This window comes from Chenopodium album, chromosome 1 (genome assembly GCF_948465745.1).
Source record: "Chenopodium album chromosome 1, dcCheAlbu1.1, whole genome shotgun sequence".
Taxonomy (NCBI): domain Eukaryota; kingdom Viridiplantae; phylum Streptophyta; class Magnoliopsida; order Caryophyllales; family Amaranthaceae; genus Chenopodium; species Chenopodium album.
The window spans coordinates 86,876,492-86,900,088 of NC_137834.1; the positions used below are offsets into that span (position 1 = coordinate 86,876,492).

The 23,597-nt window shown below is 35.1% G+C and overlaps 3 protein-coding genes across 4 annotated transcripts; 1 reads left to right on the top strand and 2 right to left on the bottom strand.

The window, feature by feature from the left end:
* The first annotated feature begins 675 nt into the window (after positions 1-675).
* Positions 676-1,516, top strand: LOC145624810 (protein WUSCHEL-like). Its single transcript, XM_081677899.1, has 2 exons — positions 676-1,072; positions 1,245-1,516. The coding sequence occupies exons 1-2, from the start codon at positions 676-678 to the stop codon at positions 1,409-1,411; spliced, it is 564 nt and encodes a 187-aa protein (XP_081534025.1). The 3' UTR covers positions 1,412-1,516.
* Positions 1,517-8,005: 6,489 nt separating this feature from the next.
* Positions 8,006-14,795, bottom strand: LOC145624813 (protein ANTHESIS PROMOTING FACTOR 1-like). 2 transcript variants are annotated; one of them, XR_014110478.1, is made up of 12 exons: positions 14,639-14,795; positions 14,429-14,502; positions 13,968-14,068; positions 12,910-13,010; positions 12,755-12,821; positions 12,575-12,674; positions 12,355-12,468; positions 12,129-12,266; positions 11,792-11,876; positions 9,559-9,608; positions 8,468-8,682; positions 8,006-8,367 (listed from the first exon to the last, which is right to left on the bottom strand). XR_014110478.1 is itself a non-coding variant. In XM_081677904.1 (11 exons), the coding sequence occupies exons 1-11, from the start codon at positions 14,643-14,645 to the stop codon at positions 8,539-8,541; spliced, it is 981 nt and encodes a 326-aa protein (XP_081534030.1). In that variant the 5' UTR covers positions 14,646-14,795; the 3' UTR covers positions 8,006-8,538. The 2 variants fall into 2 exon arrangements, 1 of the variants encoding a protein (XP_081534030.1); XM_081677904.1 differs by having other exon boundaries at positions 8,006-8,682.
* A 2,939-nt stretch (positions 14,796-17,734) lies between these two features.
* Positions 17,735-22,179, bottom strand: LOC145624822 (protein transport protein SEC23 G-like). The gene is made up of 2 exons (XM_081677912.1): positions 21,261-22,179; positions 17,735-19,408 (listed from the first exon to the last, which is right to left on the bottom strand). Exons 1-2 carry the CDS (start codon positions 21,918-21,920, stop codon positions 17,750-17,752), a joined length of 2,319 nt encoding a protein of 772 aa, XP_081534038.1. The 5' UTR covers positions 21,921-22,179; the 3' UTR covers positions 17,735-17,749.
* Between the last annotated feature and the right edge of the window lie 1,418 nt (positions 22,180-23,597).

Here is a 23,597-nt window from a genome sequence, read left to right on the forward strand (position 1 = left end):
GAATACATTCAATATGGGTAGATCTTTTTAAAACGCCAAAAATAGTATATGGACTAGCAAATTAAAACGGAGGGAGTAAATAAAAAAAAAAAAATGGGAGATAACCCTAGTGAAAAAAACTCTAAAATTCTTCCTTAAAAAAAATCACAAAGTATAATAGAGAATAAAATAAACAAGTGTTAGAATCATCCGGTAAACTGGTAAATTAGTTGGTTCATTAGAATCGAAGGTTGTCTTAGGTCAAACTAGAAATACCGAGATTTTCTCCTGATTGAAGTCTAATTCAATTTAAATCCGGATTAGTCGAAACCTCTTTGTATTATTAATTATTGGGTGACTTGCTATGTAAAAATAGAGAAACTTTATAAAACACATTCATTCATTCATTTTCTCTCTCTTTCTTAAAATCAAACTTCTCCATAACTTTTCACCCAAGCAATATATATCCTCTGATCCCTCAGTCTTTCTACAAACCTCTTTTGTCCCTTCCTTTTTTCTACAACTCCCTCTCTCTCTCTAACACAAACTTCTCTCTAAAACAAAACCCTCTACTCCAAACAATAAAAATAACTACAAATTCTTGTTAAAACTCTTCCAAATTTATTTCCAAACATTCATAAAATGGAATCACAACAACAACAAGATGAGATGAACATGAACTTAAACTGTGGGAAAATGACTAATAATAACACTACTAATACAAGCAACAACTACCTATGTAGGCAAAGTAGCACAAGATGGACACCAACAACAGAGCAAATTAAGCTTCTTAAGGAGCTTTACTACATCAACGGAGTTCGGTCTCCAACTGCTGATCAGATTCAGAGCATTTGTGCTCGGCTAAGGCGGTATGGCAAGATCGAAGGCAAGAACGTTTTCTACTGGTTTCAGAATCATAAGGCTAGGGAGAGACAGAAGAAGAGGCTTACTCCTACCTCCCCTACTACTAATAATAGTAATAATGTTGGTAGAAATAATAATTTCGTCAGAAATGGTGGTCTTACTTGGAAACAAGATCATCAGGATATCACTCTTCATGCTAATAAGTACCCTTGCACTATTAACAATCCTGGTAAAAATTTACATTTTTTTTTTTTGTTGTAAGAAAATGTTTTAACTAGATGTAGTATAATGTTCATTTAGAAGCATTTTTGTTGCTTTTTTTGTAATTTTGTAGTTAACTTATTTTTGTGTGAAAAATAGTTTAGTTGATATATTTGGGTGTTTTGTAATATATGTTGCAGGGGTTTCGTGTTCGAGTTCATCAAATGGACAAGTGATTCCTGGTGGAGGACAGTTGATGGGGGGTTTTGGGTATGGAGCTGTTAACATGGAGAATAAGTTTAGGGTAAGTACACTTATTACCTCTTTTGCCCTAAACCTCCTTGTTAATAATACAAGTATTAATTAATTATTAGCTACTTTAATTTCTTATACTATATATGCATATAAGTACTAGTACTTTAAAGTACTCTTAGCTTTGGTCCATATTCATCCTGCAAAATCTAAAACCAAATCTTAACAGTTTTTTCAATCAGTAATAAGTATGATCATATTCTTTCAGTCTAATCTTTTGGATTATACCGGGATTTTAATCATAATAGAGATTAATATAATGGAAGAAAACTGAAGAATAAGTTTAGGGTACTATTACAATAATGTTAATTATTTTTTGGTGTTACACCCGGTTCACCCTTTTGTTGCGAGTAATATGTAACAGAGAGAGTATGTAAAGTTGGCCTATTTTGTATTGATACTGAAAATTAATAACCTAAATTGGATACTAGACTATAGCTTAATAGAATAGTACTATGCTCTCTATATATTTTTTTTTCTGATCACTATATATAAATTTTTTGACTGGAAAATATTATTTTCAGGACTGTTCAATATCAGGAGGTATTTTTAATGGAGGAAATCATGTGAACCAATGGACTGCAGTTGGAGCTAATTACAGTCCATATGCACCAGCATCTTACGCAAATTTACTGGACAAGATATCAACCATCGACGAAGATCCTTACATTGACCAAGATCATTATGGGTCAGAAACACCAGAGATAGAGACCCTTCCTCTCTTCCCTATGCACAATGAAGAGCTTGATCACGACCACGACCATGACCACAACCACGGCTTCTATACCATTAAGCCTCCATCAGACGGCGGGTATTACACTGGTGGATACCGATGGTCTAATGGTAGCGGTGGCAATACTTCCCTTGAGCTTAGCCTCAACTCCTACGGTTATGGCTATTATTCACCAAATATCTAATTTGTAGTATAATGACTACTCTAAGAAGAGTGTTTAGGTCTAAAACTGTCTAATCTTAATTAGTTATTAATTATTGTAAGTTTTAGTTAGTTAGTTAATTAGTTAGTCTAATGCTAACCATCATAATCACTAAATCATTGTCATATACTAGTAAGCTAAGAGTTTAGCTAGGTAGTGGTCTTTAGTTATGAGGGTATATGTACGTTTTCCTTGTAATGTTGCCCTTTCAAACAAGACCCTAGTATTCTTATAACTTATGGTTAAGTGCGCTGCAGCGTAATTAGGACGTAGTTAAATTTCTAATCATAATTGCAAGTGAGTATATTATATAGCTATGATCGATCTTATTCTAATTTAATTTACTAGCTCGCACGTAATAATTAACGGAGTTAGTATGTTAATATATTAAATCAAAGAAGAAAGGACATTAGGAATAAGTGAGTGATGGGTCTGTGTATGTGAGTGTCTCTATCTCTTGGTATCTGACTAGAACAGTGCAACAAGAAGTACACATGACCTGTTGTTAAGTCTGTTTCAGAACCTCAAAGCCTACACAACAGGACTAGCCCTACAAATCCTTTCTGCCTCAACAATCAAATAAATAAAACAAAAACAACTCTCTCACTGTCTAATTAATAACAAGATATATGAATATTTGTTGTTATATGTCTTCTTCATACAATAAATGCAAGATAATAAACTAATACTCAGTAAAATTACACAATATATATATATATATATATATATATATATATATATATATATATATTAATACAAGGAGATTCATTAGCTGATGTATGATAAAACCACAAATTATTTACTTTTTATTAAATTAATGTACTTAATTACTCACGATATTTTAAATTATATTTTGGCGTAATAAGTAAATACATCTAGCTGTACAATACAAATGTTTTTAATACCGACCTTATTCTTGATGTTCCTGACTAAAGTTAGTTTAACTAAAATTGTGCATATTTTTTCAGATAGATGGTGCAATTCATTCTGTGTTTAATCAATAGAATGTTAAGACACTCAAGTGATGACTCAACCTAATTAAATGCAAGGGCTATTAAGGGTATGAAACCTTTTCGTGTTTTCTTTATGATGTTGTAAGGGAAGTCCAAATTTGTATACTAACGTGTTAGAAAACACAACATGATGTTTGGGGCACAAAATGTCAACTTTTTAAAACATTGTGAATTTAGTTAAACTTTAGAAATAACTCATAAAATAATGTTGCTTACTTAAGCTAGTTCATCAAAAATTCACTCACAACTCAAAAATTCTCAAAAAAATTGGTATTGAAAAATGGATTAATGCCCTAGACATCATAATCTTTGGATTTGAATGGCCAATAAAAGTGTTACGTACTAATTTTAAATTTTTATCACTTGATGTCATATACCACGCACAAGGAGAACAATACTAAGTAGTAAAAGTCCATGTATCACTAAAGGATGACATGTACTCACATAGACACATATAGTCACATGTATAACAAAATATTACTCCGTATATAAAAAATACTATACGAAGCAAGAAAATTGGATGGTCATATCTCATATGATCAATTTCAAATCATATAACACGAGGGCCGGGAGCCCTACTTAATCCTCAACATAAACAAAAACCGTTTTATCTAATGACATTTTTATAAATAAATCTATTAAATATCCCGATCAACATGACATTTTTATCACAAGATAAATATTTTTTGTTTATCATGAAGATAAACTAGTATTTTATCGTAACACAAAGACGTAGTTCCCTCTTCATGAAGATCCAGGATTATAGTGACAAAAGATACTCATCAACATAATAATTAGGGAAGAAGCAATGCTACCAGCAAGTCCCAACATGCATGTGTATATAATTCCAGATTTGTAGGGACTAGACGAGTAAGAAGATGAACTCAGATATCATCTGGCTTGACATGATCAGACCAGCCAAAACAGCATTTATAATATAAAATTTAAAATAAAAAACTGCAAACATACTAAATTCATGCAGATAGATTCAAATCAAATCACCAAAAGCAGACTACCAATACATGATACTCCGTATTTGATTTAGCTCCACGTTGTTATTCATATGGCCAGTCATTTGTTTTTGTATATGTTTGTTAAATATGTTTAGGGAAAAGTTTATCTTATTAACATGAAAACACTTCAATTTAAAAGGGGTCATATTTAAATTGGCAAAAGCTAATGAGTACTTCCAGAACGTTAGATAAGAAAATTAAAAAGTGAAAATATTAGGGTAAAACTAACATTAATTACACTGAACGACGCGTAATTTTGTCATGCATTCCTAACTTAATACTATTTCAACTAATATAATTATTTCTTATCTAATGTCCCGAGCCACTCGTCAGCAAGATTTATTTAAATTTATTGAGCAAAAAGTTTAGTTTATTAACATGAATAAAAACCTTAATTTAAAAGGGGCCATATTCTTGCTTACAACTAACCCTATAACACAAAAATTAAGATTTAATACAGTAGTACCTTAAGATTCCATCAATTTTTGGATCTAATAAGAGGTGGGTAGCTTTCATTATTTTTAATCAAACTTTTAAAAACAGATCACCTATGTTGGGAGGTAGGGAGTTGTTGATGATTTTGGAACAAAATAATCTATCCTTAATTAAGGAAGTAAATCAACATCATTAATCACACTTGCATGCATATACATACTAGTGTAAACATGTCACAATATCCAGATTTTAAGGTGTGTATCATTCATTTAACTTTTACTTATCTAAATACAATTATAAAGAACATTTTTTTTCCATGTTGAACTTATTTAAACTTTTTAGAGCCTACTTTAATTTTTATTATTGAACTTGAACAATCTTCCCCCCCAACCCCCCCCCCCCCTCTCCTCTAAACTTAACTTCTCATAATTTATTTTTAGTTCCTTTCCTTGATTGAACAAACAAAACAAAGCCTAACTTTATCTTTGAACTATGATAATATTTTCCAATGCATTAGGGTACACAGTTGCACATAAAAATATATTCCGTGCTTCGTAAATTTTTTAAGTTATTATATAGTATTAAGTAAAATAGGATATTAAAGACTCATCACACGAGCTAAGTACCTCACATATTTATTTATTTTTCTTTTTATTAAGATTACGGGCATGTTCTCATTGACTGAACTCAGCTGAACTGAACTGAACTGAATTGAAATGAATATTTTATAAGAAAAAGAAATTAGAAGCTAAACTGAACTAAATTGAATTGAACTGAATTGAATTTCAACGTAAGAGAACAGGCCCTAAGAAAATGACCCAAACTAGATCTCGACCATCACAATATTTCAAATTGTGAGTAAGATACTTTGAAACAACGGGGTGAGATTCAAGTATTCTCACTTGGTGAGATTCAACCCCAACATCTTAGGATTCTATACCTTACACATAATATAAAAGAAAAACATCAAATTTGGTTCACATATACTCATAGACATACAGAAATATAAAAACAAGATAAGATAAAGATATGTGCACGTGGAATAGAAACTAGAGATGAAAGATAGCACCCCACAAAAAAGGTGAATTGGTGGGAAGTGAACCCTAGCTACTCATACAATTAGATTCATAGTGTGAATTATTTGTAAATGGAATTATTATTTAGTCCCTCATTTTATTTATTTTGTGGGTATCAAAGTGGGTACAATTTGATATGATATTTGCCTGCACATTTACAAAATCTCAGTCCTACTTGTCCTAATAATTCTTTCAAAAAAAGGAGAGAGAAAGAACCTCGAGAAATTCCCCTCCAATGATGAAAGGGGAGAACACATAACAACTACAAACAATATTTCAGCCGTTATTATTAGATAAAAAGGTAACTAAATTTGTGGGTTTTGAAGTTTGTGAACCTTTTTTTCTCTTAGAAATTGCCGCATATTATTAGTCTGTCTGGCTGTCCCATCAATTTTTTTACCATTCCAACTGCTAGAGATTTTCCCTATCCATTAAAGTATCCTCGAATTTCTTAGCTACAATTATTATTACTACGCATTATTAGCCCCATATCAAAATTCTCTGTACTTCTAAGGTTACTTAACAGTGAAATTTACCCATTGGTGTTGAATTGAAGTGGAATGAAGTATATAGGTGACGTTACAGGCATCCCTCAACACAGTTACGCCCAAACGGAGCAATTACAAAACTTTTACGGAAATACTCAACTTGTAAAATGACTCTAACAAAATTTTTCTTAAGTTAGACAATAGTATCGATATCTTTACGATATTTGATATTAGGTCTACCTTGAATAAGGTTAAACTTCCTCAGATATTTGTTTGCGAAATATCCACAACTTTAGACTTTAGTGAATGAAATCTATCAAATTATCGTCATATAATTCTTCACTTGTCACCACTATTAAATTCCGACCACGACACCAACCACTACTTAACACGTACTCAACTACGAAGTATTTGTTTTTGAGTCTAGGAAGTTAAATACAAATACACATACACCCCAAGCCAAATCATTCAAGCTCAATTACGCATACAAATAAAGAATAGGATTATTCAACAAACCCAAAACTCTTCAACACAATTACGTACTTCCAATAGTGAAAAGCAAATGGGGTCACCATATAATAACATTGAAAGGAGATAGATAGGAAAAAGATGATGATGGTGGGGTCCCAATCAAGAAGATTTTGGATGGATGCCTTTCCTTGATTTGGTTTGACAAAATTTCCAGCTTTTGTTACAAGGAGTGACCCCTAATGTCTTTTAGGGCACTTACTGTTAGAGAGAGAGGAGAGAGAGAGAAAGAAGAGAGAGAATAAGGGTAACTAAAAAGACAATAATCCCCTTAGTAGGGGAATTTAGTTGTAGATCCAAAGGAAATCTTGGCTACTTTTTCAGAGGGTAAGTACGTAATGTCCTTAAACTAGCAAAATGAAGCGTGACATGCATCACGCCTTTTTTCATGAAAGTTTTGCTTCCATAAGCTTACTACTGCAACTTGTAATATTTGCCTATTTTAGGGTTTCACTTTGTAAATTTTAAATGGTTGGTTTTTGAATTCACTCTTCTCAAGTTTTATGTACTAATATAACACCCCTCAAAATGCACACAACCATCATTGTGTAAGTTGTACATTGTATATGCTCAGTTGTGTGCATTACATAAGTTATTTTTGTACTTTCAGACTATGTGCATGTGCATCAGGACTATGTAACGTAAGCTTTCCCATATTATTCGTTTTGCCCGACCTGCACCTTGCTCTTCTTTCTTTATCTGAATGGTTTTCCTTTTTTAAGAGGTTCCTTGAAAATCAGGGATGGGGGAGGGTACATGTACACCACCTTCGCAGAGTTCGGTATTCACTAAGGAGTTGGAAAGATGGAGAGGGAATTGGGCTCTTGGGGTTAAACTGACAGGGTTCTCGGCCATGCCAGCTTCACTACCTATACCCAAAAAAATTGTTGGTGGCACTTTCTAGAGGCCAGCAACTTGAATGATGGCCATGTACATGTCAAATCTATGTCCGTATTATTTGGGGCGGACCACCCATAAAGATCTCTATCTACCTATCCTTGAAGAGTAAAACAAAACAGAACTCCTAGATGAGAACTAACATTTTATGGATACAAGTTCAAAGCTCCATACTTAAAGTCTACAAGTGCCACTTTGTGAATATGGATGATGATATTAAGCAAGGGAATGCATGTGCGAATTTATCAAGTTACAACACCTCCAAACAGTCAACATAAGGTCCAAGTTACTCACAATGTTACAGAAAGCTCCAATGCGTGGGAGATGTATAAAGTACATATAAATATGTTACAATTTAGGGGTGAAAATTAATGAGCTAAATCATGAATATATAGTTCATCAAAGAAGAGTATATTTATAATGTTACATAGAACTCTTCGACAGATAAGATTATGATACAGAGTTCTCGACGTTAGTACCTGGATGAATGACCATTTCTTCAGTAACATGAGTTCAGCAGCATGCAGCCAAAGTATCACCACTTCTCCTCAAGAAGCTTCAAATCCATAATAACTCTGACTTGTCTTATTCATGAGCTGTGAACATAAGTTGTTGAAGCAGACTCACTACAAGGAAAGATTCCATCATAAATCGTGATTAAAGGGTGCAAGCTGCATTTCTAGTTGACTAGACAAGCTGCATGTCTAATAAGCATAAATCCTTAACTTTGACCATCTGATGGGTAGTCTCATGACTATTTTCTTCCCGCAATAATTCCTCCATGATTAGTCTCATTGCTACTTTCTTCCAGCGTAAGTTCCCAGTTTAGACAAATCAGGAACCCAAAAAGATAGCTCAGAGGATCCAGTGGCAAACATGACATTTCCTGGTGCCCATTTTATTACAGGAGGTTCCTTTTCGGTACTCATCCAACTTGCCACCTACACAGAAATTATTCGTAAAACATTACTAATTGCAAATTCTAATGAACAGTGGATGATATGAGAAATCAAGAGTTTAGAATGCATGTATGACTTGGAAAACTATAATATAATGGACAACTAACCAGAAGGATCCTAATGTTTAGCTTGCATATAAATTTAATACTATGGACAAGTGACCAATAGGATCTAACACCTTGATCACTACATGAACATTTGTCCGATGCCACAAAAGGGTACAGAACAAATCAATTCACACCAAGCACCAATCAATCACCCCCCTTCCTTGATTTTAAAAATAAGGGAAAATGAGGTCAGAATTGAACAGTTTAAGCAAGGTGTAACAGAAATCTAATGCTGTTGACAACTGCTGAAGATTTTCAATTTCTCTAAAGTTGCTTCAACACATATTTTGAACAAAATAAAACAGAAACATTAAGTTTGGGCATGATGGAAATTTTAAACTGAAAAACATGTTTTATTACTTCCGCTTATATACAACGCACAATGCTAAATGCAAGGGTGGGTTACATCCAATGGTAGTGGTATTTTGATTTCCAACATAAATCAAGGGAAAAAAAATCCTAGATCTTCCCAGACCGCATACTATATACACTTCTTAAGATAAAGCCTTTATAGATGTCCTTCCATAATGACGATTGCCAAATCAAAAGTTCCCCACCACCTAATTTCTAGCTCATGCAAACTTAGGTGTCCAGATACAAGGGATTCTAAAAAGTCAAAATGCCAAGGAAGAACAAAGAAGCCAAACAGCCAGTGTGACATCTTTTCCTCAAATTTTATCATCCAGAAATACAAGATAGTACCTTCAATCAGGTAAGAAAACTAAAACAAGAACCATTTAATACTCCATACCTCTTTGCCACTGCGGACACTCCATGCATATACACTGCCATCCCCTGAACCTGCAGAAGAAAGTGGAATAAACCAAATTGGAAATTACTTAAAAGAAGAGAAGCATAAACAAACTGAACAAAGGCTGAATCCTTTCCAAACGGATAGCAGCATGTACTACAACTATAACACATCAAAAGCAAGTATGCAAACAAAAGGCCAGTAAGGATCCCACATTCCCACTAATGGAAGGACTAGGGACTAAAATCATAGGTATGAAACACAAGTTACACAACTTTGTGCACAACCACTTCTAACATAAATTCATCCAGATCTGTGGATTCATTGAGCCTTTAAAATTTGTCCAACTTTCTCACTCCTACATAATCACATTGACAATGTATAACCTACCAAGAAAATTGATCCCTCCATTTGAGTGCTTTGGGAGTCTGGGAGGGACTTGAGGAAGTGGTGAGATAGAGAGAGAAACCAAGAAACATTCCAAGAAAGTGATGTGCTGATCACAAAAATTCTGCACTATCATGTTTTAAATTTTCTGAGAAAGAATATCAAATGATGCAAGGAAACAGAGGTACACATACACTCAGCAAAACAGGGAAACAAATTAAATTTATGAAAGATTGGTCAAATGATTGTTTGACTATCCAACATAACTAGTTGGTAACACAAGATGGAAAGAGTGTTCAAGGTGACATACAAAAGATATGTAGCCACAGTTGTAAAGCGATTAGGGGAAGGAATTTACAGCCATAACAGGTATGCAAATTTCCAAAGACGGTATCAATAGAGGGATTATGCTAACAAGAGTGAACCAACCCTTATAAATATGCAATAAAGTAGAGCTCAAAAAATTGTAAGAAAGGGAGAAAAGCGCATGGTAAATCAAAGAATAAGCATAATTGAAAAAAGCAACATGCAGAAAAAGCTAGCAAATACGATAAAAGTTGGATAAAAATATAGACTAGGGTAAATTGATGGCGAAGTCCAGGCCCAGAGCATTTGAAATATTATCAAAGACTTGAAGCCCATAATGAGACAAAAGTCTAAGTTAGCTCAGACTAAGGGGAGGGGAAAGCAAGGACTTGCAGTGTTAAACCGCCTGAATGAAGGCTGCTGAGAAAGTGCTTGCCAATTATGCAACATCAAAGCTAGGTGAAGCCTGTAAAGGGTACTTTGACAGCCCTCTCAATAGATTGAAGAAGAACACATTTGTTTGGGAAAGGTCAGCTCCTCTATTCTTAGATAAACCTCGCTTTTGCATTAATATGGAGGAAGTTAAGAGTAGCAATCAAAAAGAACAAGAAAGGGAAAACATTTGACCTGAATTAGGGATACCAAAGTACTTTGGAAAAGTTTACATGCTAAAACAGTGCCAAATGTCTATATCAGATGGTCAAAACTCAAAAGTATGAAGAAAGGCATGATGGTTAGTAAAATAGGATACCAAGAATTCCCCAATATATGCTGAGTTGCATCATGGTCTACTTCGTGTTCATTTCTATTTCAGCATTATTGGATAAACTTACTAGCTCAATTTAAGGCCCAAGGTTTTCGACCATGATGTATAATTTTAACAGATGACATCTCTGGTCGGCAAGTATCAAAGGGGTTTAGGTAAGCAAAATTCAGACAAACTTGAAATGTAAACTCAGGGGCCATTTGAATAAAAAATCATATTTGGACTCAGAATGAAATAAATTCAGGAATGGCAATGACCTTCATCCCCCACATTCTCAACCTCGCCGCTTTATCCATCTTAGCCCTCGCCTCGTGTGTGATTGACACCTTGGGGCTGAAGCATAATTGTTAATCAAGAAACTGTGACACAATATCTAGGTGCCTAGGCAATTTATAGCCACTGCCCATGGGAGTATGGGACACATTTGGTGGGTCAAAGATGATGATCTCATGAAAGGCTGGGCCATTGAGCATAGTCCATTAGTCATATGGACTATGGAGCAGCAAAGTCACCCTAACCCTACCCAAAACACGCTCACAATCTACATCTTAAAAAAGAAAATAAAAAAGCTAATTCTCTCTCTTACAGTCATATGGATGGCTTGACAGACTTCAAAGAAGTTTATACCCCACACAGACACATGCACATAATTCCACAAAAAACGAGGGTGCCCAATAATAAACCGAAGGGCCAATCACAAGAGTAAAGGTGGCTAGTTAAAATAGTCAATTAAGCCATCCAAGGAACTAATAGAGAAAAAACTTTGTGTATTACCTGATATGACAAACATTCCCTCGGGGCTAAATGAGGCCTCCAAAGTCGAATTGGTGGATACTGGTTTTACATTAAATGAGCATAACTGGATATAACGTCAAAAGAAACAGGAAAAAAAATTAGGAAAAAAAAAAGATTTTCAGAGTAACACCCTATATTTACATTATAATCATACTCAATTGAGAAGTTAATAAAAACTGGGTTAAGATGTAATCTTGGTTTCTGTTTAGAGGACAACTTGTCCTACATGAGTTTTAATTTTTTATTACAGCTGATTAATAGACATATATATTTTTATTTTACTTATAAAACAATAATTGGGGGGTAAGGAACTTACAAGGGTACCACGGAATGAATCAAGCACATGAATAAATCCATTGGTTGTTGTTAAAAGCATAAGTCTCCCGTCATAGCTGAATTTGACTACATTGGCATCAGAGAAGTCTCCCCCAACAGAATATATTTCAAAAGGGCCCTAAATAACAAGAAATCAGCCATCAAACACACCTTCTAAGGAACCCACATCTTCTTAGATAAGCAAATTGAGGACATGAAGCACAAACCTTTTCATATTTGCGAGTGTCAAACAATCTTATATATCCTCCAGAAGCAATCGAAAAGACTAATCCTTGATCGTCATAAGCTGTTGCAGGCCTTCCCTGGACACGTAGAAGACCCTGAAATAAAATAAAAAAAGATAATAATCCTTTAGGTATCACTCACCAGACAAGCACGGGAAACAATACCTAATTTAGACAAGGGCCAGACAGGCAACAATCATACCTGACATTTCTCAGCCCGTTGGTCCCATAGCAGAACAGTCCGGTCCAGAGAACCTGATATAAAGAATTCATTGCGAGCACACAAGCTTAGGGATACGACCCTGAAAGGAGTATTGTCAGGCAACATGAATCATGAAAAGTAAAATCAGTCACATATATGGATGACCCAAGGAACTAATACCTATCATGATGACCTTTGAAATATCGCAAATATTTGTTGTCGTTCAAGGAGAGAAGCCGCAGTGACTCTGCAGACAAATTATATCTGATTATAAATCTTAAATATATACATTTACCAATTTACCGTTTACGTGATCTAGAGTCAAGTTAAATTACCATCCCAGCCATTTTTTGACGAGTAGATCACTGTTGTAGGATGAGAAGTAAAGCACACAAGTTCAACTCCATACTTCTTGCTATTGATGGTTTTCAAACATCTGAAAACAAAAGCAAAGTTTTTAATAATCTCTGTATATCAGAATGAAATAGCGAGTTTATACATGACAACAGCAAAATGTAAACAAAAAGTTCCATATAATTAAAGAAACTGCAGGATGATTTAAAAACTAAACATAAACATAAACAATTGCCTAATTCAATTAGCCACCATTCATCTCTCTTGCAATGAAGTCATAAAGCTTAATTCAAAAAATTCACAAGTAATGGCAGACCATGGTGTAGAAGCCAAACTGTATCATGGTAGACACTGTTAGGAGGTATGTTTGGAATGAATTCACTATTTGTTTCTATTTTTGGTAGGTTCTTTCTGGATACTTTTCCCTTAAGGAACCAACTATACATTGCCTTCGGAAGCAACAGATAATCCTTTGTTATCCTTTCGCCTTCTATCAAGTCAACGAGGTTGTTATCTGCTGTGATTTATTAGCAGACATTACTTCAATGTTATAGATAATTACAAATCACTGCTGATGATTAGGAAACTAAACACAGAATGTTGCTTAATATTCACTCTCGAAACAAAGTCAGTCTACTCTAAATCCATGTGACAACTGTCCAATGCTATCAAATGTAGTCATGCTCATAATTAAAGGCAGGTTCGGAATATGTTGATCTCTATGGAAGTTGCTGCATCACACAATATGAAAGATTAAAAGATCATTAATCGTCCAACCCAATTTGCACAAGTCGAAATCATTGTGGAAAACCATCTAAATCCTTACATTTTGGGGTTTGGAATAAAGCGACTATTATATCCTAAAAGATGGAGTAGTTTTAATATTATATATAAACAACAGAAAGAGACACTTAGAGTCAATGTAATGCAGAACAAATAGGAAATGATAATTGTAAACCCTAAAAAAAGTTGCATCCTTATTTGGCAAGCATAGACTGCGTATGTAAAATGCTTCATATTTCAGAATCAAAACACCTACGTGGCATTGGCGACATCATACAAGCGGATCGATTCATCATCACTAGCAGTTACCAAGTAACTTGAGGTCCTATGGAAGTCCATTGAACTGATTCTTCCACTCTGCAACAGCAACAAGTGCTACAATCATTAAAGTCTCTCCATAGGTTGACCATGAAACATCAAATACACTAACAATTCAGTTAAAATATGCCGTTACCAACTACCGAGCACTCAATACGCTAGAATTAGCAGAAACTACGAAAGGCGATCTTATACACAGACAATCAGCAATAATCCTTACTCAATAGTGTATGCATGACTGGTATATACATTAATTACAACATTAATTAATCTCATAAATTACAGTTCCTCAATTGCAACGACAAATCATTCAAATTTCTTCAAATTCACCAATCCATACAACAAAATCATCATAACACAATTTATTAAAAATTAATCGGAGTGAAAGAGAAACATTACATAATCGCGAAACGCCATGCCGACTTCCATGCTCTGAAGAGTTTCTTCCGTCAAATCCAACGACACTTTATCTTCTGCAAATAATATCAAAATTGCAGCAATTTAAGCAAAAAAATGATAGTTCAATTCGAAAAAAAAAAAAAAAAAAAAAAAGGACGAAGCAAACATTAATTGAAATTGAAAATGAAATTAGGGATTAAGAAGAAATACCAGCCATAATTAGGGGAATGAGAGAATTGTGTGAAGATGAAAGGTGAGGGTTAACACTGAGAATCCAGCAAAACCCTAATGAAAGTCGTCAACTGAATTTGGGGATTATAAGACTTGTCAGTTGTCACTTGTGTGCATGTTGGCGGGAGCTCGGCGTCCGACTCGATTACCATTTGTATTTGCGTTTGTCGCTCTCTCTCTCTCTTAATTATACACTAGTAGTTCATTACACCCGATGATGACACGACTCAATAGATAATCTCAATTTTCTGTTTTTAACCAATACGAGTAACAATTTTTAAAACATATAAACCTTGTTTCTTACTTCGTATTTCGTACGAGCTAGTTGATATTACTTGCTTTGACTAGCTGGTTACATTAACTAGTAGTAAATACGAAGTAGTTAATTATGTAAAAGTGTTTGATAAATAACTGTTAATTATTAGTTATTTTTGTGTATTCAAATAGTCAAAAAGCTAATTGTTCAACATAAACTCATTTCAAAAGGTAATTATTCAAATAGCCAAAATAGCTTTTCGAGACCAAAACGCTTTTTTAATAAGCTATTTACCCAACACCTAAGGGCTTGTTCACATTAACTGAAGTGAACTAAACTTAATATTTTATGAGAGAAGGAAATTAAGAACTAAACTAAACTGAACTGATTGGAGTTGAACAGAACTGAACTGAAATGAAATTAAGCAGAAGTGACACTGGCCCTAAATTAGCTATTTTAATTAGTCAAACCTCTAATAGGGCACAATAAGCTTACTCTCCAAAATTTTCTGTATTATGTGTATTACAACTTACAAGTCTTTATTACTACTATTACTATTGTAGTATAATATCAAATTTTCATTTACACAAACAATACAACATTAAATATACGCAGGTTTAGAGCATAATCGACAATTAGTCTAGATGATTAAACAATAATGTTTTTCCTAAGAGGTTAATTGTTCAAACCACCTCATCCATATATTTTTTTAAATATATAAAGTTGACTTAAATCTAATTTGAATATCATTAAAGAATGTCAATTTCTGCCAAAGTTAAGACACTTTGCGTGAAAGGTCCTAAGAGCAACTCTAATGGTTGTAGCTGGAGACTTGCTTGCAATTTCAATAATTCCCTAGCTATTAGCTTGACCATTGGAGCTAGAAAACTCAATTAGCTTTGCTTGGGAATTAAACTAGTCAAAATTAAATGCTCATTGAACCAATTAAGCTTTTTTCATGTATTTTCAATCCAACAATCACTACTAAGCTAATAGCTAGCCATTGGAGCAAAAAGTAGCTAAAGTGATAATTAGTTTAAAAGCTTATTTGGCATGACAAGCTAATTGTCATTGAAATTGCTTTAAGCAAATAAATGCATGATAAGCATGTGGGTAATACTCTATTTTTTTTTTAATTAATTAATTAATTTATTATTATTATTATTTTATTTTTTTGTGGGGTGTTAAAAATCAAAATTTCCATGATAATTTTGTTTTTGGATGACTTTTATACATTAAACAAAGAAGGCAAATATATTAGCAAATACATACTCCATATTAACAAATCAATCAATTCAATGTCCAATAGCATCCTAAAAACAGAGTAAACACATAACCACCTATCAGGAAGAGGAAAAAAAACATAACCTGATGTTCTCTCCAAAAACTGGAACAAATTGAGTAAATCAAAAGGGAGAACCAGAAAGACAAAAAAACACTAATTATTAGGAGAAAAATTTTTGTTGGATAATTACAAGATCCATCTCAGATTAATCATGATGAACAAGCTTTTATAAACTCAGAGTATCACCACTCCACTAGATGATGCAAGACGAGAACTAGTACATTAATTAGTACGAATATACAGCTTAAATTGCATTTTGACATGAGCAGGTGCATAGTCTTCTTTTGAGCCACTTGATACAGACATGAAAACTGAAACTGAGGTGCCAATGCAATTACTTTCCCCATCCCTTGCAAAATAAAATGACCGAGACTCCAAGAGTAAGTGCAATAGTTTCTACTAGTAATCAAGAATGACTGTAAGAATCAGAGACCAAAGCTGAGTGCCTAATACTCCCTCCATCCACTTTTTCAATAACATTGGAACCCACAACCAGCCACCAACTTTCTTTTTCTCAGTTCACCCTCCCACCCCCCACACACAGGTCCTCCTACATTTACTATGGGACGAACGAAATATATTATACACGTTGCAGCATTCAATAACAACTAAGTTATACACATTTGCAGTGCCACAGAAATTCTCCCTTTTATCAAAAAAAAAGAAAAAGGAGAGAAAAAAGTGTCTTCTTATCATTTTAAACTATAATGCTTATTATGCTAAGCCATAATTTGGAAGATACAACAAGCATATATAGAGAAAATACTCTCAGAAGAACCAGATGTGAGGGCTTGGCCCTGTGATGTTCTAAATTTCAGCATGTAAGTTCCTTTAGCAACTGAGTTGGGTGAATCTACATCAATATATCTAAGCACAAAAGAAACTACTTTAACCCAATGAAGTTATACAATCGCAGGGCAGCCACATCAGGTTCATCCACAATTCATAGACTGACAATGGCTGCATCCAGAACTCTGGATAAAAAGAAGTGAAAATGGCAAATGGGGAAAAATGAAAATACCCTCAACCCAAATAGATGCCATCCTCGCGGTGTGCCCCCCAAAAAGGGAAAAAATGTCAGTCCTAAGCATTTTTCCTATTTTGGGCTGATATAGTTTCTGCACCTGAACCCAAAAGGAAAGGCTAGTGAATATAAGGGTTGGAAACCATAATATTCCATTCACGCCTTCTGAAAGCAATACCTGAAGGCTTTTTACAAAAATGAGTTGGTATGGTATATTTGAATGTGTAAATTAACAATCAATTCACTGCATACACAAGAAGGAAAGAGCAAATATCCTCTCCTTTCCTAATGGTTAAATATAAAGAAGAGGAAATTTGCCTCTCTTAAAAACACCATATCTGATGACTTTTTTTTTTTTCTTCTTTTTTTCATTAAGAAAAGGCAGATTCATAACCACCCCCCCCCCCCCCAAAAAAAAAAAAAAAAAAAAAAAAAAAAAAAAAACCTGGAATGATTATGAAGTTATCATCCTCGCACCGCCAATTCTTGTAAGTGATCCATGAAAACTTGCAAACTCACATCATCAGTGAATATGATTTCCGAGCCGTCAGCATACTTTGAATTATGGGTTACAGATGGGTTCAACTTGGCGAGAAGAAACCTAGCCTGACTGCTGTGCTGGTCACATCTGATGACTTTAGGAACTGGCATCCGTTCGGCAATAAGTTGGTCTACATCCAGTTCAGGTGCTTCCAACAACTTTCTGAAATTCTCATGATTAGGGTCCTTGTGATAACCAAGCTTCCGCCACTGTGCAACCTTTGAGCCATAGTGAATGACCACATAGAAGTATGAATCAAAAAGCAAAATTACATCAGGAGACACTGAGCAAATATCTAAGAGGACCGGAATAGGTGGGCCCTCAAATGAATATTGGAAAAGCGTTGGTTGAATCATGATCATAGAACCAACCACTCCTTCACGATTCAACATCAACGTAAAGAAAGCGGTCTCATCTGGAGAGCTGTTAAATACATTGATAAACTGGGATCTTCTTAGATAATACATAAATTGAGGATACAGAGAGAAGTTCGATGAAAGGCGAAATGAAGATGGGTCTTCTTGAATGTAGTCTCCAAACTGGGAAGCAAATCGTATTAAATTATCATCCAGCCACCTGATGACATCTCTAACAAAATGCCTCTCTGCTCTGTCAATTGCAAGCCTGCCCATGACAGCAGCTGCAGCTTCTTGATCAAATCCAGCAGAAATCTCCGGCGAATTCTTCCCCACCCACCTTCTTGCTACAGTTGTCACTCTTCTCCGGATCCCAGTTGCTCCATATCGGTAACGGGTAATAAACTGAATAAAAAATGCAGAGCCAGGTTCAACTTTCTGACTGTCATTAACTTCAAAGAAAAACGCAATGCATGTCTTGTTTGTCAGAGAGCACAACTTCCATGCATTAGTAGAAGCTTCCCCAATCTCATTGTCACTCACTAGACTATTCCTCTTCCGAAGAGATACACATGGACCTAGGGCACCACAAATCTTTACATCATTAGTTGTCACCACTTCTATAGATGCATCCAAACACATCTTCAGGTTCCCATTGCTGTCACATTTAAATAGATGACGTAAACATTTCTTAAAATGCTCTGAGTCAAATACTTCTCCGAGCATCATAAATCCACCCGACCTTTCAACTGGGGCTTTTAATTCTGCTGCTCCCACTTGATCCAAAGAACAAGCAAACAAATCAAGAACTACGGAAGCATCACATAATCGCTGAGTGATTTTCTTATAAAAACTGCAAGACTTTTCGAAAAAAGGAGCATGACCATTTATCAACTCTTGGTGATTTCTTATTGAATAGCTACAATCAGACTCCACGACAATGCCAGGGCCAATAGTTGCAGGCCCAGATGTAAAGACCATGACCCTGGAACCTGTTTTCACTGTACATCCTTCTATAAGTGCGACTGCAACAGATATTGCAGTTCCAGTAGCCCTCAGGGAGCGATGACCACGAGCAACAATTCCTGAAGAGCATATCTCTTCAATTGCTGTTGTGACAACAAATTCACAGTCTGACACTGCTAACAGAAAGCCTTGCTTTTGGACAACCGTGGTCTTCCCAAGGTAAGGTTGTTTCATGGTTGGAAATTGTAGTAGTTGTTGAATCTGAGGGTGAGACATAACATAAGAAATAATCTTAGAAATGAAATTATTAGATAACTTATTCCGTCTTCACCGACATGAATTCAGATGGGAGGAACATAATGCAACTTTCATTTGACGCCGTTCTCCCATAGGCCACTGGACTACCAGATTCTGAAGCTTAAATTGAAAATAATAGAACATAAGCAGTAGATTCTACATTATCTATCATCAGGTGACCTGAAATACACATAAAGACCATTTTTCACACTGCTACACTCGTAGACGAGGAAGCTATAGCATATTCTCTTAAGCTCTACAATGCAAAAGCTTGTAGGGTTTTGATGAAACTATTGTGGAAACGACAAAATGGTGTATGGATCTCATACACATTTTGATACAGAATCTCAATCATAAAAAATGATATTTTCTTGATGCATTCCTCCTTGTCAATTCAATTAAGAACAAAAATGAATTTTCCAAGTGTAGCCTCTCTACTTCGTCCGCACGACACGATCTAATCATCTTTAAACTAGACAGCTAGAATTATGCACGACACGATCTAGTCATCTTAAAACTAGATAGCTAGAATTATGGAAAACTCTCTCTCCCTCTCTCCCTAATATACATTTTAAAAATATAATTTTCTTATATATATAATTTTTGCTAATCGATAATTAAATATATTGATCTAATCTAATCGCCAAGGCATGCATGAAAAGGTATATCATTGTTTATAATTGAGATTCAACATTAATACATGTATGAGACCCTCTTACTATGTTGAAATTACTGCAAAAGAGTTGTCTCAAAAGCCTATAGTGCTACATTCTACTCACTATTCTCTAGGAAAACTCTGAGGTAAGAACTTTGATACTTTCTAACAAGTCAAAAGTTTTCATATTGAGCAAAATTTCAAGACTTTTATTACAGTGGAATAGGTCAAATTTCCTCATAGAAGTGTCCTGCAATTATTCCTAGTGGAGAAGCCAAGATATCAAATGAGGCCATTACCACTATAATCAATTACACCTCTTAGCAGCTGCAGGGGAAGCCTTTAGATCCTAACCCCCATCTTGCAAAAGATGGAACCTTGATAGAGGTCATCACCGATGTGGTATGAATTCTTCAAACTCTTGCATAAATCATAATGGTTTTTGTGTAATATTTCGCAGAGAATGTCACATATATATGTCCAAAGTAACTCATCTCCTTTATAAGCATGTGGTTTTCTTCTTAACATGTGTATAACACTCACTACCACTTCAAGGAAATGTATGAAGGAAAGTACAGGTTTGTAGGTAGAGATACATAGCAGTTGACATTCACAGGGATACTCCATGCCAAATTACACACAAACACCTACCATTCTCTTGATTTATAACCTCATACGGTCATACCAAATAAGCCATACGACTGATACGAGTAAAGTGCACAGCTATTAAAGCTTTCCCAATTCTAAACTACAGTTTCCAAATCCAACTCTTTATGATAAAAATGGTGATTTGAAAACTGCAGCAGACCTATTGACAATGCCACGCAAGTGATACAACCATTTTTAACTTATTAAGAAGCCAACCTGGAGATTATCATTTTAATAGATTATCATTTTAATAAAACTCTAGCCAACTCATAATCTTTTAGGTACCATTGAAGAAAATAGTCCAGGCATCACTCTAGACCAATAAGAGGAAAACAAAACAAAATTTCAAGTCATCAACTTTCACGGTTTCACCATGATCCAATAAACAAGTAATTCACATAGTTAATTGAAATAGAACAATTAATTAGTTTACCAATCAATGCTAAACTTGGCAACAAATAAGAGTTAATGAAAATTTAAAAATTTGAAGCAACAAATTAAAAAAAAAATTACCTGAGTTGAGCTGAGATCCCTGCTACCTTGAAAGAGCACAACCCTATTACAATCAGCAAAACCTAAATCATGAACTCTAACCATTGAATCAAAAGTAACCAATCCCACCAATGTATTCTCAGGCAATAAAGAGATCACATGCAACAACTCCTTCTTAAGCGCCCTAAGCTCATCCTCCGGCGTACAAAGATCCACCACAAACACGAAAGCCGGCCCGAGTTTCGAATCAACCGCCCCTGCCAACATCGACGGAATCGAGCTAGATGAAGAGGAAGAAGACAACCCATTTCCACCCCCTAAATTACTAAATTGATACTGATATTCAACCGCACTATAAGTAGGAAAAAGTTCAGCAGGAAGATTGTTTTCACCAATCCCAGCATACGATTTAGGAAACCCATTTCTATTATGACAAAAAGGGCAATGCCAAATCTTCGATTGATAATCAACCCGAGCATAAGGGTTCAAAATTGCCCCACATTTGATACAAATCAAGGGTTCATATTCTAATACAGGAAGCTCAGAAGACTCCATTAAAGCTAATGGTGTGCACATAATTGAAAGTGGGATTACCAGAGAAGTTGCCTCGGATTTCGAAGTCGGCCATGAATTCCATGACCATCTTAAACCTTCAATTCCTTCTAATTCTAGGAAATCCATTGATTTTTTTTTGCCCTAATTTTGTTTTTGTTTTTACTTTATTGGGGTTTTGCGAATTGGGAAATCAATTTTGGGTGGTGGTGAGAGTGATTTCCAAGACCTCCAGTTTGAATGAATTGTGGGTGTCGTCGTTGAGTAGGCCGCCGGCATCGGTGGAGGGAGGAGAGAGAAAATGGGAATTTCGTCGGAGAATTGGTGGGTGGATTTGAGTGAGAGCAGAGCAGTGCGCCAGTGCGGAATCTGCGGATGCGTAGGTGAGCAATTTTGGAAATTAGAGTGGGGTGCCCCGCAAGGCCGCAAATTCAAATATGGAGTACGCAGTTGAGAGAGCCTATTATGTAAACTCGCGTGTACACTGTAGCCGGGTGTACCATATATTCGATTTTTACTCTTTTTTTGGTTAAATGAGCAAATGACTCTGGTGTACATTATAGACGGGTGTATATAGCTAATTATAACGAATTGATAAACGAGTTTTTTCATCTAACGACAAGGTTGTAAAATAAAAAGAACGGTGAAATCATACACATCATATTAGTGTTGTTGATGTGTTGCTGGAGTAATGTGTTGAGTTGGATATTCCACTGACACTAGGGATGGCAATGGACCTGGACCGACCCGGATCCGTGGATCCAGATCCGTTTTTCACGGATCTGGGTCTTCAAATTTTGGACTCAACGGATCCGGGTCGGATCTGGGTCCTGCTGACAAAAACGGATCTGGATCTGGGTCTGGGCTCTAGACCCGGATCCAGATCCGCGGACCCGTTTTTTTTTTTATTTTTCCTATTAAAAAAAACTAAAATTGTTTGTTTCTTTATTAAAAATGTTGATAATGTTAGTAATGATAAAGATTAACCTGAATTTTGGATGCTCATATTATATACATCATCGTTGTTTTTTCACTAGCTCATATGTAACATCGTATTTTAAAATATGAGTGTATAAGTTGGTTAATTTGGGGTTGAACTTAATAACCAACAATGTAAGTTTGAAATAAATTTTTTGACCCAAAAATTACATTTTTTGCAAAAAATTAGGCAAAATATATTGGACCCGTTGCCATCCCTAACTGACACCATTGAATATTCTCCATCCTTCTCATTCTCCACCAACCTCAACCTATGTTTCCACCAACAACCCCACCCTCTCTAGTGGCTTCACCATCAAATTAAATGAAAACCTTGTGATTATGGTGAAATTAGGGCATGGTAACCTTAAAACATAGGGGTGACCATGTTCTCTTCTTATGATGTGTTTTGTGGTCGATCGACAAGTTAGCATAGAGATTGGCAATAACGGGCTTCAGTGAAAAAACGGGATGATTGATTGATCGGTGCTGTGATGCGTTTCAGAACGGAAAAGGACATCATAAGAATTATTACTTCACCAACGAGAAGACAAAGGAAGCTGACAGTGGCGGTTGGGTTTTGTCAAAGAGAAAGCATAAGTATGTATGTTTTCATCGGGCAAAGAAAGAATGACCAAACTCATCCTATGAGACGATTAAACAGGGTTATGAGTTGCCAATGAACAATCGTTGCTTTAATTTACAATTCAACCATAAATCAACTGTATTTCCTCTGGTTTTCCCTTAATGTTATTGGAATATGCACCGATTTAAAAACTTTCAAGGTAAATATGTTTGATAAGAAATTGCTATTCTCGTGTTGTAAGT